Raw genomic sequence first — 21,029 nt, forward strand, 5'->3', positions numbered from 1 at the left:
CTCAAAGTGTCTTCCCCAGATTGCTTATTAGCTACAACATGAAAATGAAATCTACACATTGGAGAAACCAGAAAACACATTGACTCAAGTGATCAAAATTTAAATCACAGTGAGGGACAAGATGGATATTAGTGACTCCAGATGTGACATCCTCAGAGGACACAGCATCATTTAGACAGTATTCAAAATGCCAATGCCATGAAAGACAGAGTATGAGAAACAGCATCATATTTTAAATGACTGAAAAGATATGACAATTATATATATATATATGATATGACAACTAAAAAGATATGATAACTAAATTATATATATATATATATATATATATATATATATATATATATATCTCCTTGGGCTAGAGTTGTAGCCACATTTACCTATGTGTTCAATCCCCCACACCACAAAAAAAAAAAAAAAAAAAAAAAAAATTAACCTACCATGCTAGATCCTATTCATTAAAAGGGGAAAAATGAAATGTCATAAAAGGAAATTACTTACTGAGACATTTAACAAAACTAGAATATGATAAAACAGATGGGGCAAGATTTGAAAACACTGATGATTCTGGGTAACCAGTATGTGGAAGTTTTTTTGTACTATACCTCAAACTGTTCTGCAACTTTAAAATTATTTCCAAACATGAAGTGGAAAAGAAAAGTCACCAATGACTTGTCACTACTCTTTAAATGAAACTGTCTTCACCAAGGCCTTGCATAGTCTAGCCCAGGCCACCTCTCCTGAGCTTCTATCCAGCCTCCCCCTCCTTGGAGCACTCCACTCCAGCCACTCTGCCTTCTGTGAGTTCCTCTAGTGTGCCAAGCTCCTTCTCACTGCAACGTGCAGGCACTAGAGAAAACACTGTGCTCTTCATGTGGCTGGCTCCATGTCATCCTTCAAGACATATAAGAAGAAAAAATGCAAAAATGTCTTAATGTGTAGAAAGAGCCAGTTAGCAAATTTTAAAATGGGACTATTTTACCCACAACCACACACTGGCCTTTGTGCACTTACATCAGTATTTATCTGGGACTTTTCTCCCATTTTTCTTTATTTGAAAACCCTAAGGGATGAATTTCCCTTCAGTGCAAGTCAAAGAATCAATATGAATTACAAAGTATCTCAGCCTTTGGGACACACATCTTTAAATTCTTAAAATTAACTCTCCGTCCAAATAAACTACACAAATAGATGAACAAATACACATACAGTGCCCATAACTTTATCTACTCAGGGTACAATGATCCATTACCATTAGTCTAATCGCCCTCTTCAGAGTACGCCATCTGCCAAACCGTTTAATATTCCCTTATTTCAGAAAGTACAGCTTGATGCTGATCAGACCAAACCTTCCCACAAATAAGATTCTTCACATGTGATATTTGTGCATGTCAGCCACTGTCTGGCACATCAGAATGATGCACAAATTCTGGAACAAGCAGTCACTGCTCATGAATTCACAGCTATTTCCTCACTTTAGCTGAGAGAAGAGAGATCTTAAAGAGATTGCCATAATATGAATATGCAGAGGAAAATTAAAGTAAAAGCACAGATAAAATTTCAGGGAAAAAATGGCATATTACAAAGCTAATGAGAAAATTAGCTTCCAATAACCTACAAATCACAAAAACTTAGCTATTCATTCTTGTAACCAAAACACTAGCCAAATTTAAATTCTCTCTGTCCACTACCTGTATGATCAATTATTAGAAAAATGTTTAACTAAATACAAGTGTGTTACATAAAACTGAGTTCAGACTTCTACAATTGGTAAATGTTCTTCAGTTAATCATAGTAACCAGATTATTGCATTGTTCTTTCAATCACTCCCATCCTTAAAGGCACTGAGATGTGCGGCCCCATTTAAATATTCCACCTAATCTTTTTGAAGCCATATATCTGAAGGAGGACTGCCTAGAAGGAGAATAGGGTTAAGCAATATGAACTATATTAGTTCACACACTCAAATCTAATGTTTCTCAAAGCACAATCAGCACATCATAGGCATCCAAATCCCCTGTCAAAGTGTATATGTCAGGCCACGGTCCAGACATACATCCAAAACTCAGGACAAGTTCTTTATGCACAGAAGATACTGACTGAACACCATGGCAGCTTCTAAAAGGATGTTCAGGACTCTCCTCCTCTTGATCCTGCAACCACCCACTCACCACCTATCTGACCATGAGGAACACTAACATGTGTTGGGGCCATTGAATTTCTTCATTGAACCTATCAGCAATTCCTTACGTTCTCTCTTTTGTATCCACAGTTGGTTTGCACTCTTTGGATCTTTTTCTTTTAGAGTTGTCCTTTGGTACTGCTCCTGACTTCTCCATTGTGCATGGCTGACATGGAAAACAAACTTGGTGCCTTTTATGGAACATACAGACCTCCTGCCTCTCAAATAGGGAACAGAAGGGAGGAGACATGACTAAGTCACTCAAGACCCTCTCCAGTCTATCCCATAGGATCCCTGCAACTCACATGTGGTGCCACCAAGCTCTCAGGGGTTAAAGAAATATTTCTCAAGTGTGATACACAAGTTACCTATATGCATATCACTGAGCAACTGGATAAACATACCAATTCCCATGTCTCACACAAAACTACTGAAAGAAACTCTGGCAAGCCACACTAAGAAACTATCCTTTTAACAAGTTCCCCAGGTGATTTTTTTATGCACAAGAACTTTAAAAACCACTAAGTTCTAAGTACAAAAAAAAGAACACTCTCTCTAGGGCGCCTTCAGGAAATTCACAGCAGCCAAGAGAAACCACTGGCTAACCTTTGTGGTCCTCATATATTCTCTCTCCATTCCCACTCTGGCACAACTTAAGCAATTCAGTACACACCCATTTAAGAACTAAGTATTCTGTTTTTACTATGATTCAAATTAATCGCTCATTGTGACAAAAAGAAAAACTTAAACCCCACCATGTATGAGCAAAGTTCTTAAAACCATAAAAACACAGATTAGTTTCATATTCAGAAAGCTGACAATTGTTTGTCATACTTCTCTTATAAATTAATGCTACAGCCTAACCCAGGGACATCTCTTAGTGGAATTCTAAGCCCCCTCTATGCTTATGTACACAGCTCACAGGTTGCCTCTCAAATGTTAGATGATATTGCCAACCAACACATGGCAAAGGCAACTGTAAAATAGCATGACAATTTCATGCTCAACTCAGGTAATCACATCTCTCTTGAGTGGAATCTGCTCTTCAGGTTCACCTCTCCTCTTTTTCTGCCATCCACATCTCCCCTGGAGGAACTTAAGGCTCTTCTACACTCGATTACACTCCACTGATTGATAGTGCCAAAGAGCCATTCACATAAGGACTCTTCATAAACATTATCGGATTATGTCAACTCAGGTGACTGACCCTGCACTTTTCAATGTGCCATCTATTTAAAGACAAGCTTTATGCATCCAATTCTCCTCAGCTTCTCAAACTAGGTTCCCTTATCCACACCTTGTACCTACTGTCTCTTAAAAATATAAATGCACATTGGATGTTGTAGTGCACACCTATGATCCCAGTTCCTCAGGAGGCTAAGGCAGGAGGGTTACAAGTCTGAGGTCAGTCTCAGCAACTTAGTAAGACCCTGTCTCAAAAAGGGTTGGGGATGTAGCTCAGTGATAGAGTACCCCTTAGGTTCAATCCCTAGTATGGTTCAAAAAAAAAAAAAAAAAAACCAGACTGTAGTTAGAAGAACCAATACAAAAGAAATGAATTATAAACAAGAATTATAAACAAGAATTATAAACAAGGAAAATATTACAGATGACTGAAGGCCCAGCAAGCACACACAGTGAGTGGTACAAAAATGGGAATAGAAACTGACCGCAGACCACCAGTGGAGTGCCAGCTGCCTGCTGTTGCCTGGAAGTTCACTGTCACAGTACCTGCAGGTTTGGTTACATGTCGTTGCTGCCATTTTGAGACAACAGCCAGACCCTATAGAACCCCTGGCCCGTCTGACTGAGCCCCATCTCCAGGATCCCTCAGTCAACCGATCACTCCCTGCCTCCAGGGCCCTCACATGGACTGACTGCTCCTCAACACCAGGAACCCCAGACCGACTTACTGCGCCCTACCACCAGGACCCCCAGACAGGCTGATTGTACCCCGCCTCCAGGATTCCACAACCAGACTGAAAACACCCCACCTCCGGGACCCCTGCCCGACCAACTGCACCCTGCCTCCAGGACCTCCAGCCAACCACACCCACACCCTGAGTTGCAGCTCCCCATTTGCCAACACATTTGGAAGTCAGAGCAGCCATCTTGGATTATCCTGGAAGTGGTAGCTCCCATCTTTAGGTGGGGCAAATCCCATTCTATTGACTCCTGCTGGAGACTGGAAGCTCATTGTCAGGTACCTCTCATACATCAGGCTACTGAAGACTGGGAGGTTTGAATACTATAGGACTGTTATAGTGTAGATTTTCTTTTTCTCCAAAAATGGGAATAGTCTTGATTGTTCTGCATGACAGAAAAGTTTCCTTTTACCATCATCTAAACCAATGCTTCCTAAACGTTAAGAATTACCTGGAAAATCTTTCTAAAACACAGGTTGACTCAGGCAACATGGATGGAGTCCATGCCTTCCTAACAAGCTCCCAGTTAACTGTTGCTGCTTCTGCGAATCTGCTACTTAGTATACGGTGGGGTAACAGCAGCATCAGCATCACCTGGAGCTTGTTAGATAGGCACTGTGAGCCCATCCTCCACCTATGGAAAGAGGATCTGCAGTTCAGCAAGATCACCATGGATAAGTATCCACATTAAAAAACAGCTGACTGCCATCTTATACTGAATGAATCAGTCACCAGGGATCCTTTAAAAAATACTGGGTCTCCCAGCAAAGATTCTGGTTCAGTTGGTAGGGGACATTTGATTGCTCCCATGTTTTTAAGCACACCCCAGTGGTTCTAATGAAAAGTCACTATGGAGAATCAAAGAATAAAATACGCTACTGAGTAGGAGCATGGAATAAATGCTAATGGGTGAGGAATTTCTTTGGGGGATGATTAAAATGTTCTAAAATTGATTATGGTGATGGTTGTATAAATCTGTGACTATAGAAAAACCCACTGAATTACATACTTTAAATGGACCAGTTGTATAGTGTCAGGGGCGGGCTCTGAGGGCCCCAGAGCCGCACCGTGGCCTGATCTCTAAGATGGCGCCTGGCAGCTTGCCAGACATAGCTGCACTCATAAACATGTTTTAGGAAGTAACTCTGGTTGGCTGTTGTACATGAGGCGATCCTGGTATCTGCCTGGAGACTGTTCCTTGATAGGCTGACTTTCCTGGTAGTCTACTCTCTGATAGGCTGATGTTCTCAATATAAGTCTGAGACTTGTGGAATGAAGCCCTTTTGGTTCCTGTGCTCAAGAAGAGCGTACGCAATGTGATTGTCCCCGCGGGTGGTGGGCGATCATAAGTGGTGCCGAAACCCGGGACCTCAAGTTATAAAGAAGAAACTGATCAGGTAAATACAGGGAAAGTAAAGTACAGTCTGGCCAGGTTAAAGTTCGCGGGAAAAGCGACAAGTTAAAGTTCGCGAGATAAGCGACAAGTTAAAGTTCATGGGAAAAGCGACGAGTTAAAGTTCGCGGGATAAGCGACGGAGTTTGAGTGTTTGTAAGTGCTTTCGCTTTTGTTTTGCTAGTTAAAGTGCTTTGCATTGTTAGTTTAATAGAGAAATATGGCACTGAAATGTCATGAATGCGCATGGAAGGTCCCTTAAAGGATTTGCTCCGGGCCAATGGAATTCCTCTTGAAACTAAAACAGCCCGAAACTTTTTGCGCACAGTGGAAGATATTGCGCCATGGTTCTTGGGCGAGGGATTACTGAATATCCCTCAATGGGAGCATCGAGGGGAGGATTTGAGAGTGACAGAGAGAGTAAAACCATTACCCCTGGGAACCATGGCCATATGGATGTTAGTTAGAGGGTGTTTAGATACTCCTAATACCAAATGCAGAGAGGCCATAAAACAAGGGGAAGAGGTTTTGGAGGAAATAAAAGAGGAAAGGTCTAAAGCATCAGAAAGGGCGTCAATAAGATCAGAGACAGACAAGGAAAATGAAACTGGGTGTGAGGAACAACTTGTTAGGAAGAGGGAAATCAGTTTAGGGGAGGGTCCCCCATTAGGAGTCTGCCCTACGTTATCTGCCCTTAAGGCCTGCTTTTCTCCAGGACCTCCCAAAGGGGGCTCCAAGTTTCTCCCCAAAGAGCCGCCGGCTAAAGAACCGCGGCTCCTCCCGTTGCATCTCCTTCCAGAAACTTGCCACATAGTAAACAAACCAGCCCAACCATCAGTGGCATGTCCTAGTAAGGAGTATGATATAGTAGCCCCAGTCCCCACAAATATTGGGAGATAATTGTTTCACAATTTTCTGCGTCCAAACCTGAATTGATTACTAACCAGGATTAATGGTTAAAATGCCCTAGGCATCAAGTTTCTGCTGGAACATTTTATCCCCTTTCAGATCCAAATCTCAGACAAGGCTTACATTGAAATGTAAATACAGAAAGCCTAAAGGCTCAGTAGGAGACCGGTCTCAAACCCCCAAAAAAAAAACAAGAAAAAGAAAAAAAGAGCAAAAAGTCTTACCTGAACTCCAGCAAAAGTAAATTTTATGGTGCTTTACTAAAGTAATTAACGGCTGTATCATTTTTCCCGTATCATTTTTCCAGGACTCTTGTTTTTTTTGAATTCTACATATTTTTTTGAGCTCATGACTTTTTTGATCAGTTCTATTTTTTTTATTCAACTAGAGTTTTTGAACATCTGTTACATTGCAATGGAGATTCACCTATAAAGTTTCAAGGCCTTTGATTTTGTGTTACGTGTATGTCGTGCTGTCTGATGTCACGTTTTGTCTGTATCAAAACTGAGCGCTCCTAAAATTAAAATTTAAAAATGGATCCAAATACTTTTAATTCACGTGATTTAAAAAGGTTCAACTTAATTTGGGTAAACTAATAGAAGTAAAATGTCTTGAAAATAACTCGCAAGTCTCTAGGTGGTCAAACTAATAAAATGTTGATGTTTATAAAATGTCTAATATCAATTTTTCTAGGACTTTCCTCCAACAAGAAAAAGCTGGCAAATACTGTTCAGGACACTTGTCTAATATCTTGGGTTTTTTTAAGAAAATAAGTGAATTAGAATTGACATGCATGGGATTACTCAAATGTGTTTGTACAGAAAATTGTTTTGGGTCATCACTAAACTAAAAACAAGGTTACTAAGAGTTATGTCCTAACAAGTGCAATTCTATATACAAAGGGTCCCAAAAGTTTCAACTGTGTTTCAATTAGAGTACTATAAACAACAAAATATTTAATCTTGTTAAAATAGAGTAATTTATCTAAATTCAGAAATTTCATAAGAGTTGTTTCAGAATGTGAACAAAGAGGTCAACAGATAGGAAAGAAAAAAATAAAAGGTTCTAGATATGGAAATATATTTAGTGAAAAACAAAATGTTTCTAGGTAAGAAAGTGCTTATGTGATAAAATATATGAGGGTCTAAATAAGTGCTAAGAAAGTCTGTAAATAAACAAAAAGGGGGAATAGGGGAGACCTTCAGGTCCCCTAAAGATAAACTTTCTCTTTTCCTCTTTATTTTAAATTTTTTAACTCTGGATAATGAGGGTCGCTGTGCCACTGAGAGACATGGCAATCATAAACAACATGATAGAGCGACGGTAAAATGGAAGGATGTTCTTACAGGACAATGGAACGGCCCGGACCCGGTGCTTTACTGGAGCCACGGCTCGGTTTGTGTGTTTCCACAGGACAAAACATCGCCCGTCTGGGTTCCTGAGTGACTAACTCGACCAGTGCCAATGCTACCAACAAGTAACTCAGACCAACAAAATGAAGATGCTGAACATACTCCTGATGACCATGATGCTCGTAGTCTTTCCCCCCTTGAACTAACTTACAACCTCTTAGGATGCTATCTCTCTCAATGTTGGAATGCTTCTAGGTTCCCGCTGGCAGTCTTAATGTGTGTTCCCACCCTCCTACCAGTCCCAGTCTCTGTTACAGATGCGGAATTGCCAGTGTTGGCATCACAGCGGCCGTGGTCGCCACGGTAGCAGTCTCTGCAGTGGCAGCCGCAACCGCAGCAGCAGCATTGACACAACCATATAGACAGCACCAACAATCACTTAGCCGAAAATACAGCTGCAGCCTTACAGACTAAAGAGACCCTAAACCAACATCTAACAGCAGGCATACTCCTTGTAATCAAAGAGTGGACTTACTACAAGAACAAGTGGATATCTTGCAAGAAATTTTGGGACTGGGATGTGTTTATCCTTTTAGAGCAGTGTGTGTCACCCCTATTGCTTATAATAACCTTAGCTCTGTGGTTATGTTATCTAAAATTCTCTCTGTCTACCTTATTGGTAATTGGTCATCTACGTTTGATAATTTAACCAGTCAGCTATGAGCTGAAATACTCAGAGTCAATGCCACCAGGGTTCAAGTTGCATCGGTATCCAAGATGTTCTCTTTGTTATCTAAAGCCCTGGGATTGACAATACAGTGGGCTGGAACAGTAGCTGTTCTGATTATTATCTGCTTGGGGATAGCCTATGTTATACGCAGCCAAATCAGAGCTCGCCAAGATGCCCGATGTCATCAACGGGCTATAGTACAGACTTTGACAGCCATTGAGACAGGCACATCCCCCCAAGTATGGCTAAGCATGCTGGACCAGTAGTCAAAGACGGGTAAGATCCGTGGAAATGCATACCAACCTAAGACAGGGTTCTGACGCCTGGAGGTCAGAATTCCAATGACGGGTAAGGATGTAATTTGCCATGGACAACCTAAGACAGGCATGGTCCCAAGTCATCTTTTCTTTATTTAAAGAATAAGGTGGAGATGTCAGGGGCGGGCTCTGAGGGCCCCAGAGCCGCACCGTGGCCTGATCTCTAAGATGGCGCCTGGCAGCTTGCCAGACACAGCTGCACTCATAAACAAGTTTTAGGAAGTAACTCTGGTTGGCTGTTGTACATGAGGCGATCCTGGTATTTGCCTGGAGACTGTTCCTTGATAGGCTGACTTTCCTGGTAGTCTACTCTCTGATAGGCTGATGTTCTCAATATAAGTCTGAGACTTGTGGAATAAAGCCCTTTTGGTTCCTGTGCTCAAGAAGAGCGTACGCGTTATGATTGTCCCCGCGGGCGGTGGGCGATCATAGTATAGTATGTGAATTGTATTTCAATGAAACTGTTAGACACTAACATTAAACTAAAAACCTTAATAACTTGTCTTTTTAAAAATAAATAAATAACCCCCACTGAACAACAATGAAGTGGAATTATTTTCTACCCTGGAACTCTGGTCCAAGACTCTGAACTTCTTTCTTTAGAAGGGGGAAACACAGACGTCTCTCCAGAAATATTATCTATCATCTCTTCAGGATCAATTCTAGTCAAGGCAATAGAGGAAGAAGAAACTGAAAGCAAAAATTTGCATTACAAAGAGTATTACTATGCAATAAGAGGAAGAAGGGGAGGAGGAGGAGGAAAGAGAAGGAGAAATAAGAAGGAGGAAGGGAAGAAAAGCATATTTATCAATTTGGAAAACTTTACCCTGTGTATCACAAATTTCTACAGTACTTTCAAATAAGTAATTTTTCTTTTGCTCCCCCATTTAAAAATAAATCAGTGAATTCAGTGTATCCTATTCTTCCAACTTTTCTGTATGTTTGAAGATACTAAAATATATGCTAATAAAAATATATAAAATGTGAATCTGACCTTATTTTTAAAAAGCCTTAAGAAACTCTTGATAATGTACTTATAAAAATAAAAAAGATCATAAGCAGCACTAAAAATACAGGAAAGAGCATGGTAATACAGAAGATCCTATCTTCTCATTATCAAAAGAAAAGCACTATAAATACAGGTAAGGAATATGCACCATGCTACACTGGAGACTCAGACTCTGACATCTGTGGTAGTAAATTCTCAAAACTACAGGTGCAGTAAGATCAAGCCAATGATGGTTCACAAGGACCTGATTTATTGTCGGTGTTGGATCACCAGAGTCGATGAGAGTCATCTCCCCCTACCCTATGAAGAAGTTGCTTATGGTTCCATGTTCTCATTCTTCTACAGGCACATTCTAGATATACCACTGAATAGAATTCCTACAGCACATAAACTGGTTATGTGCATCTTCTGTGTCCTATGGAAACTGAGAGCCCCTCTCTTAAGGTACGGCTTTTGGATACATCCAGGAAATAGGTAAAATCATCATTCAAGGTGAGCATGATGCCTTCCTTGTCCATAACTCCCTTGTAAAAATCCAATGCAATTTACAAATATTATTGCCCTTTTTTATTTTTTTAAGATAATTCTACCTTATTACACTCTTTAGATGACAAAGAAAAAGCAAATCAATGCTCCTAATTACTCATCTTGGCCTCAGTAAATAATACTTGCAAATCATAGTGTCCCATTACTTTTTTTTTAAATTTGTTCTAATTATTTATACATGACAGTAGAATGCGCTCTGATGTATCATACATAAATGGGGTATAATTTCTCATTTTTCTGATTATACATGTTGTAGAATCAGATCAGTCATGCAGTCATATATGTGTATAAGATAATAATGTCTGTTTCATTCTATTATCCTTCCTATCCCCATATCCCCTCCCCTCACGTCACTCCCCTCTACCTAATATAACTCTATTCTTCTCTAGTGCCCCCACTTATTTCTCTGCATATCAGAGAAAATATTCGGCCTTTGGTTTTTGGGGATTGACTTATTTTGCTTAGTATGTATAGTGAGGAAGCTCACCATCCTGCCTAATCCAAACTCTTCCTGCTTTAAGAATATTTGTTCCATGACCTCTTCAATTTTCATAGTAATGGGGAGATAGTTACATTTTCTAAAGCAAAAAAAAAAAAAAAAAAAATGACCTGAATTTTGGGTAACAGATTTAACTTCCAAGGAAGTAAGCCCGAAACCCACATTGGTGACAATCAGCTACTGTCACCTCCATCTCATTCCTCTGAGTTTTTGAAACACTAGCTTCCCGAGAGTGAAGACTCACAATCATTGTGTATACATCCTACTGAATTAAACGGCCACCTCTTAATGGATTGTCATGTCACAATCCACAACTTAGTTAACAATTCACTTTATTTTTTCTTTTTAGAAAGACAGAAGAAAAGGCTTACCTAATAGTATATATATCCTGAATGTTCTTCTCCCCGCCTTGTCCTTCCTTTAAGGCTTGCATTTGAAATAATTTCATAATGGATTTTATCAGGCCATGTGTATTCCTGTAAGAAATATAATAACATGTTAAATATTATAGACATAAATATGCTACACAGGAGCTTAATCCTGCTTGTGTTGGTATGGGGATTGAATTCAGGGCCTTACACATGCTAGGCAAATGCTCCACTACTGAGCTACATGCCAGCCCCATCCTACCATTTTTAAGTAATTGAATATTTGCCTCCCACATTGAACAGTAGTCACTACAGGCATCCAGCTCATTCTGTAGCACAGCCAAGACCAATCCAATACATTTAAGGAAGGAGACAAGTAGCCAAGAATTCAACCACCCACCTATCAATCACCCCCCTACACTCTCTTGGAGGAAAATTATTAAGGAAAAAGACAAACATTGCCCCCACATAATTTCAGATAGTGTCCACATCAGTTGCCCATGACAAATTATCAAGTCTTTCATTTATAAATATTAGCAGACTATGAAAAGTACCCAAGAAGACATATGAAATAGATCAAATGCCCAAAAAAGTAGGCCAGGGGACCAATCAGAGTAAATAACTCCCATTAAAAGAGAATTAATTATCACACTGCACTAAGGCAGTCACATCAATGTTTATAGCAGCTCAAATCACAATAGCTAGATTGTGGAACCAACCTAGATGGATAAATGGATAAAGAACAGATAAATGGATAAAGAAACTATGGTATATATACACAATGGAATATTAAGCAGCCATAAAGAATAATAATATAGCATTTGCAAATAAATGGATGGAACTGGAGAATATCATGCTAAGTGAAATAAGTCAATCCCAAAAAACCAAAGGCCAAATGTTTTCCCTGATAAGTGGATGATGATATATAATGGGGGTGGGGGGAGTGAGAGAAGAATGGAAGAACTTTAGATTATGTAGAAGGAAATGAGAGGGAGGGGGTATGAAAAATGGTGGAATGAGACAAACATCATTACCCTATGTACATGTATGATTACACGAATGGTATGAATCTACATTGTGTACAACCACAGAAACGAAATGATGTACCCCATTTGTGTACAATGAATCAAAATTCAGACTGTAAATAATTTTAAAAATAAATAATTTTTAAAAGACACTAAAAAACGTACAAGAAATCTTTTTGAATTAGGTATATTGTAGATATTTATCCTCTACTTCCTATTCATAGGCAGATATGGTCTCTACACATTGTGTTTAAGAATCATTACTTTCAGGCTGGGGAGATAGCTCAGTCAGTAGAGTGCTTGCCTTGTAAACACAAGGCCCTGGGTTCGATCCCGCACCCAAAAAAAAAAAGAATCATTACTTTCATCACAAATTTGCAATGACATCTCAGTTTTATGTCAAACTTCTGTATAAACATGGGGCTATGGTTGTTCTTTCTACTCTATATTATTAATATAATATTATTAATAGTTCCACCTGCACCATCACCAGTTCACTGCCTTAATCATTCAAATTTGATTAAAGGAAATAATATATCATAGGGAAAAAAAATTAATGGAAGGAAGAATGACATTTTCATTTTTTTCCTTGTTTTCTATAAGTAGTTGAAGGAGAATATATCAAAAAGAAAAATAGCCTGCCCTTTTTAAATGAGGATCTCCCTTGGGAACTAGAAAGAAATCATAGAAATTTAAAAAAAAAAAAAAAAAAAAAAAAAAGTTTGTTAAATGAAAAACATAACTTTTTAAATTATGGTTGTTAATAGTTATTGAACATCTACTGTAAACTAAGCACTCTTTTCAGTCCTTAAATGTATTATTATGTCATTTACTATTTAGAATGTAGTAGTATACAAATCATTGTTAACTTTCTTTGAGCATTAGGACAAGACTTTCACTTAATTAAATATCATTTAGGGCATTTATGTGAGATGTTAATGCATTTTTTTAAGGCATTTAAAGTTTTACAACTGGCAAAAGGTTTGACCACTGTTATGGTTTGGATGTGAGGTATCCCCCAAAAGCTCATGTGTGACACATGCAAGAAGTTTTGGAGGAGAAATGGTTGTGCTACAGCCTTAATCAGTGAATTGACCCCTGATGGGATTAAATGAGTGATGACTGGAGGCAGGTAGGGTGTGGTTGGAGGAAGTGGTTTATGGGGGCGTGGCTATGGGCTATATATATTTGTGTCTGACAAACGGAGACCTCTCTTTCTGCTGCCTGATCATAGTGTGAGCTGGTTCCCTCTGCCACACTCTTCTGCCTGTGATGTCCTTCCTGCCTCACTTGAGCCCCGAGGAATGGAGCCTGCTGTCTATAGATTGAGAACTCTGAAACCATAAGCCCCCAAATAAACCATTCCTCCTCTACAATTGTCTGGTCAGGTCCTTTTAGTCACAGCAATGAAAAAGCTGACTAAAACAACCACATAAAAGATTTGAACCATCACCAGGTCCATTGGGGCATGCCTGTAATCCCAGCAGCCAGGAGGCTAAAGCAGGAGGATCTCCAGTTCAAAGCCACCCTCAGCAAAGCAAGGTGCTAAGCAACTCGGTGAGACCCTGTCTCTAAGTAAAATACAAAATAGGGCTGGGGATGTGGCTCAGTGGTCAAGTGCTCCTGGAACCGTCCCCCCCCCAAAAAAAAAAAAGATTTCCACTAATACAGTATACCAGCCAGCCACACATGGCCACACAGCATTAATAATGAGACTAATTCAAATTGAGAAGTACAATAAGTGTAAAATACATGCTGGATTTGCCAGGCTCAGCAGCACATGCCTATAATCTCATATACAGGGAAGGATAAAGTGGAAAGATCACAAGTTCAAGGGCAGCCTGAACAATTTAACAAGACCCTGTCTCAAAATAAAACTTACAAAAAAGGACTGGGGATGTAACTCGGTAGTAAAGTACTTGTATAGCATGTGCTAGACCCTAATACTGCGTGGAAAATGTTGTATTTAAAAGACTTAAACATAGAAAAGTATGTAAAATATCATGTATAATTTTTATGTTGATTATAAGCTGAAATAATGTTTGATATGTTGGGTTATATAAAATGCATTATCAAAATTAATATCATCTGTCTCTTTACTTTTTAAATATGACTACCAGAAATTTTTGAATTACAAATGTGGCTTGCATTTGTGGTTCATGTTGTATTTCCATTTCACAGGGCTGCTGCAGACATCCATATGGTTTAGTTCCTAAGTGGATTCTTTGGGGAGTATTGAGGTTTCCCTTGCAGTTGAAGCATTTTCCACAGTCTTCACAATGGTATGTTTTCTCTTTCAGATGGATCCCCTTATGACCACGCAATGTAGGTTCCTGAATTAATCATTTGCGACAGTGTCACACAAGCGTGGTTTCTCTCCTGCATGCGTCCTTTGGTGAACAGAGATCTCAACACTGCATGAAGCCTTTCCCATAAAGATTCTCATTCATGATTTCAAATATTAGTTCTGCTCACATCCCCTACCTTGGTATTATGTCATTTCCATGGTACTTTGATCAAAATGGCCACTATATCATGTATAATTCTTATGTTGATTACATAAAATAGTAACCACATTAAAGTAGTCGTAATTAATACCACCATGGCTCAATAAAAACTAAAGAGGAGATCTTTTTAAAACTGGAATAAACCGTGACTATCTTAGAAAGGTTGACAGACCATGGCACCTCCTTGATGCCCTCCCTGGGTAACAGATACATGGCCCTGTTTTCTTCCTTTGGAACTGCTGAGATGCTTTGGAGAACCTTCTCTACACACTCCAAGTTTCTAGTCTCTTCTTACTCCAAAGCTTAGGAAGAACATATCTCAACATCCACAGTTTTGAAATAAATTCATTCTTTGCAATTCTTCATATCCATTCACTTTTACAGGATCAGAACCTTTCTGTAGCTAAGGATCCTGGACTGTAAGGAATGGTACTTCCTGTGAGGAATTGTATCAAATTCTTCACTACATTTTCCTTTACAAAGACCTGGAGATATTTTGACATAGAAATTATGACTACTCTATCACCAGTTTATTAAGAACCTGTCCCTAGGTGTGAATGTCTGGCCTTAGGCACAGACAGCAGAGCTCACAGACCTTCAGTGGAACTCGACTCCTCCAAATACATAAATTCTCTAAAGATCACTCACCAGTACTCAGGATTGCATCTTGCCCTTTGCAAGTCAGTATCTCCAAATCATACAAGTCCTAGGGCTCTGACCCAGGCCTGTGCCCAGATATATTTTAAGAGACCATGAAATCTCAGAGCTGTAGCTAACTGAGCAAAGTCTCATCATCACTGAGTGGGTGAACAGCACCGAGAATCCAGTATTGACTTGAGACTTATCCAGAGGGTCTAATTGGTTTTCCATGGTGACAGAGTCACTACATGTTCAGAAGCCTTTCTATCTTCTAGTCTTCAATGTGTACACAACTGAAAAGCAGCTCTAATGTCTGATTTAAGCTAAAATGACTCTATGTACAGCAGGAGGAAGTTCAGGTCTCACCTAACAACCTCACAAGGCTACTCCTTGGGCATAATTATTAGTTGAATTTTAGATGATCTGTGTTGACTGAATTTCTGATTGAATGTCTTCCAAGAAATATGTGCCACCACACCCAGCTGTTATCAAAATTCTCCTGTACAAACCTGAATGAAACCAAAGAAGAAGGAGAGTAATGTATTAGGGTAAAAGAAATATTTTAAGACATAATACTCTAAATTTTTTTCTTAAAGTTCTCCAGTTAAAAAGTAATGCCTGCTGGAGCTGGGGGGTTAGCTCAGTGTTAGAGCACTTGCCAAACATTCTTTTTTTTTTTTTTTATTGTAAACAAATGGGATACATGTTGTTTCTCTGTTTGTACATGGCGTAAAGGTATACCATTTGTGTAATCATAAATTTACATAGGGTAATGTTGTTTGATTCATTCTGTTATTTTTCCCTTCCCCCCCACCCCTCCCACCCCTCTTTTCCCTCTATACAGTCCTTCCTTCCTCCATTCTTGCCCCCCTCCCTAACCCTAACTCTAACCCTAACACTAACCCCTCCCACCCCCCATTATGTGTCATCATCCACTTATTAGCAATATCATTCGTACTTTGGTTTTTTGAGATTGGTTTATTAGGTTTGATCCCCAACACAGAAAAAAAAAGATAACCCATGATAATTGCACAAATCTTATAAATATACTAAAAACCAGTGAATTAGACACTTTAGAAGGCTTATTTTTAAACTATTACCTCTGTTATTTTTTTTTCCTCTGTTATTTTTTAACATAGATATTCATAAGAAATAACTAAGGGAATAAAAATATACAAACTACAAAGAACTTTGGTCTTTGAAGAGAAACAGGTAGATAGTCTAAGATGAAATATTTGTAACACATGATAGACAAATGGGTTAATATCCACAAAACAAGAAAAGCAAAATAAAGCAAGTCATAGGCTAGAAAAACAAGTAGACAATATGGATATGCAAATCACAAAGAATAAGATTCCTAATATCCAGTGTTGATGAGTGAATGGGGAAATAAGCACTTTCATGTTGAGTGAAGTTTGTTCCAGCCTTTATAGAGAGCAATTTCACATCATCCATAAAAATTTTAAATGAATATACCCTTTTCCTCATAAATTCTGCTTCTAGGAACCCATCCTACAGTTACACACTTACATCAAAAGAAGATACCACACTACATTTGTTATCTTGAAAAATGAAATAGAGCCAGGACTCAATGGCTCAGGCCTGTAATCCTAGCAACTCTGGAGGCTGAGGAAGGAGGAATGCAAGTTCAGAGCCAGCCTGGCCTCTTAGCTGTTATCGAGACCCTGCCTCAAAATACAAAGATAAAAAGGGATGAAGATGTAGATCAGTGGTAAAGCACCCCTGAGTTCAATGCCCAGCATCACAAACACACAAAGACAGCATACATGTTTACCAATAGGGCAATGGCTAAAATATAACAAATCTGTATTACAGAACACTCTGAACCCGTTAATAAGGATACAAACAGATGGATAAATAGTGACATGGAAAGCTTTCCATTGCATACTAAGTGAAGAAAAGCAAGCTTTAGGACAATTTTTTAAAACTTGGAGAGTATGTGCATATAAATGCTTTTAGAAATAGGATTCCTGATGAATGGATAAAGAAACTGTGGTATATTTATATGATGGAATATTACTCAGCCATAAAGAATAATACAATTATGGCATTTGCAGGCAAATGGATGAAATTGGAGAATATCATGCTGAGATAAGCCAATCTCAAAAAACCAAAGGAAGAATGATCTCGCTGAAAAGCAGATGATGACACATAATGGGGGGAGGGGGCAAGAATGGAGGAAGGAGGGACTGTTTAGAGGGAAAAGAGGGGTGGGAGGGGTGGGGGGAAGGGGAAAATAACAGAATGAATCAAACAACATTACCCTATGTAAATGTATGATTACACAAATGGTATGCCTTTACTCCATGTACAAACACAGAAACAACATATATCCCATTTATTTACAATAAAAATAGTTTTTTTAAAAAAATTGTCAAAAAAAAAAAAAAAAAAAAAAGAAATGGGATTCCAATTTCACTAGAGTTAGTTGTTCCCTACCTCTATGTACCTGGACCTGGATTCAGATACCCTAGCTTTCTTTATATTCTGAAGGAAACCAAGGCCAAGACCTGGGAGAACCTCTCATACACCTTAATATTGCTGAGGCTTTCCAGTCTTGTCATTTCCTACTTTACATCAGGACCCAATAAAAAGTGAATTTTTAAAATAAAGAAAAATAAGATAATAAAAAGAAATTTTACCACTTACTACTTTCACAATCTAGAAGTACCTGTCTGGATTGTCAAAAAAGTATGAACAACTTTATTAGTGTAAAAAAAGGAAAAGGGAGTGAGGGTGTGGCTCAGTGGTAGAGCACTTAACCCAGCATGCAAAAGGCAGTGGCTCCAACTAAAAAAAAAAAAAAAAGTGGGAGAATTTATAATCTTAATTGAGGAAGGACTCTGAACACAAACAGTTTTTTTTGTTATTTTGGTTTTTTGTTTGTTTGTTTGTTTTTGGGTTTTTTTGGATTTTTCCACCCCACGGTGCTAGGGATTCGAACCCCAATCCTTCCGCATGCTAGGCAAGCACCCTACCAGGTAGGCTATATCGTCAGCACTCTGAACACAAATAGAAGATTAAATGTGATCTTCTGAATAGATAGTATGAGCAAAATTTAAATAAACAATGAAATAACCAGTGTCTTATTTAGGAGCTATCTTCAGTCACAGTTCAGTACAGACACAAAAGTATGCTGTTTAACTTAAGAAAGTAGGCTTCCAAAGAACATTTTTGGGAACTAGAATTAGCCTTCAGACAAGCAGGCTGTATGAGTTTGAGGTACACAGAACAGTTAATTAACAAATCAAAGTAAAGACTTTAAAACAGGACAAAAAAGAGCTGATTAAATATTATGCCTGACATTCATATCACACTGTGTTCAGGGGATATCATTAACAAAACGAGCATATCCAGCTATTCCCACGTCAGCATCTGAATTCCACCTCATATTCAACATGTCCAAAACTGAACTCCTGTTATCCCCATAAACCTGGTCTTCTAATGTTCCCTACTACTTATAGGCAAATCAAACCAGAAATAAGGCGTCACCTTTGATAGATCCTTTCAGGCATCTTTATTGTCGATCTATCTCAAAAGCTTCACCCACTAAAACCCTTAAACATCTATCTACATCTCTACTGGACAGACATCATTTCTCACCTGAACATCGGCCACACCACCCTGCACTAATCTCCCTGATCTACTCTGTCTGCCTACCCCAAAGCCAACACTTTCAACTTCATCTTCATGCCACAGGCAGAGTCATCTTTTTGGAACCACTGATATGCACTAGACAAAACACTTCAATAGATTTCCTCTGCACCCCAGATAAAGACCCAAATCCTCAATCACCCATCACAGCCTGCATGGTCTGGCCCCCACCGCTTTCCCAGCTTCATCTCCAATGGCTCGCCACTTGCTCTGAGTATTCTTTCAGCCTTCCTAGTAGCCACCTTTCCTTCCAACAGGAACTGGGCACAAACCATTTCCTGTACCTGGAAAGTTTCACACTCTCGTGTTTGCCTGGATAACATGTACACATTCCCTGGTCTCATCTTAGGATGAAAGCCTTCCTTGATAACCTAAGTCACAGCCTCTAATTAAAGGCCCTCCAGCGCACTGTACTTGTCTGAGTGTAGTGTCATTTGTGTATTTTCATGAACGTAGATGAACATGTAGAACTATGTACTTGTCACAATCTGTCCCTCTACCAGAAACACCATGAGTGCAACAACAATGCCTGCTCAGTTCACCTGACATCACAGCACTGAGCACAGAAGAACAGGAGACAAGAAATAAACTCACTGAATGTGTTCAAGTGCTACATGGCCCATATGGACAGATATACCTACGGTACTACCTTGCTCAGATCCAGGGGGAATCGCTGAAGATAATTTCTAGTTTTGTGATGACATGATTTTACACATGCACATTGAAATTAGAGTAGCTGATATATTTAATTATCAAAATTCATTGTTTGGTTTTTTTACTCAATAAACTGGTACAAATAGTATTAGTGGTTGTGCTTACAAAGGGTCATTCAATTCAGGAATTACACATTTAACCAATGAAGGAATTGTAAGTGCTAGGAAAATAATATTGATATAATACATGAATATCATCAAGCAATGGAACAACTCTATTGGGACAAGGGAGGCAGCAATCTTTTGGTTGGGGTTTTGTTTGTTTTTCTCATTTAACATATAGACTCAATAACATTAAAACCTACTTAGATCCCTGATATAAGAAAAAGAAATATTTAGATGATATATACAAATTTAACTGCTGTGTTGAAGACCACCAACCCTGTAGCTAAATCTAACACACTGCAGATTAACTCCTAAGAGAGATTCAGAAATATTACATGATATAAGAACAAGAACCAACTTTGGGAAGGTGCTATTTTCTTTCCCTCCCTCTATCTTAACTCACCTATTATGTATGAAAATCACTGAATAATAATAGGACTTTTGAGATCTACTTAACCCTGCCTTCCAAAAAACCATAAAAATAGAGGGAATAGCTGAGCACAGTGGTACATGCCTGTAAAACCAGCAGCTCAGGAGACTGAGCAGAAGGATCACGAATTAAAAGCCAATCTCAGCAAAAGCAAGATGCTAAGCAACTCAGTGATACCCTGTCTATAAATAAAATACAAAATAGGGCTGGGGATGAGGCTCAGTGGTCGAGTGCCCCTGAGTTCAATCCCTGGTACAAAAAATAAATAAAATAAAGGGACTAGCCAGGCATGTTGGTGCATGCCTGTAAGTCCAGCCTCTTAGGAAGGTGAGGCAGAAGGAGGATCATAAGTTCCAGGCCAATCTGGACAATTTAGTGGAACCTGGTCTCAAGAAAAAAAGAGATGGGTATGTAACTCTGTGGTAGAATGCTTGCCTAGCATGAAGGAAGGAAGGAAGGAAGGAAGGAAGGAAGGAAGGAAAGAAGGAAGGAAAGAAAAAGGAAGGAAGGAAGGAAGGAAGGAAGGAAGGAAGGAAGGAAGGAAGGAAGGAAGGAAGGAAGGAAGGAAGGAAAAGAAAGAAAGAAAGAAAGAAAGAAAGAAAGAAAGAAAGAAAGAAAGAAAGAAAGAAAGAAAAAGGAAGGAAGGAAGGAAGGAAAGAAAAAGGAAGGAAGGAAGGAAGCAAGGAAGGAAGGAAAGAAGAAGGA

General features: G+C 39.0%; 1 protein-coding gene across 1 annotated transcript in view; it reads right to left on the reverse strand.

Moving 5' to 3' along the window:
* The window catches only part of Focad (focadhesin), a 299,217-nt gene that overhangs the window by 233,977 nt on the left and 44,211 nt on the right, over positions 1-21,029 (reverse strand). Inside the window, exon 5 of the mRNA XM_047524416.1 lies at positions 11,234-11,338. Within this exon, the coding sequence (XP_047380372.1) occupies positions 11,234-11,338 (105 nt within the window). The remainder of the gene's footprint in view (positions 1-11,233; positions 11,339-21,029) is intronic.

The sequence above is a fragment of the Sciurus carolinensis genome, chromosome 14 (assembly GCF_902686445.1).
Source record: "Sciurus carolinensis chromosome 14, mSciCar1.2, whole genome shotgun sequence".
Classification (NCBI taxonomy): Eukaryota; Metazoa; Chordata; class Mammalia; order Rodentia; family Sciuridae; genus Sciurus; species Sciurus carolinensis.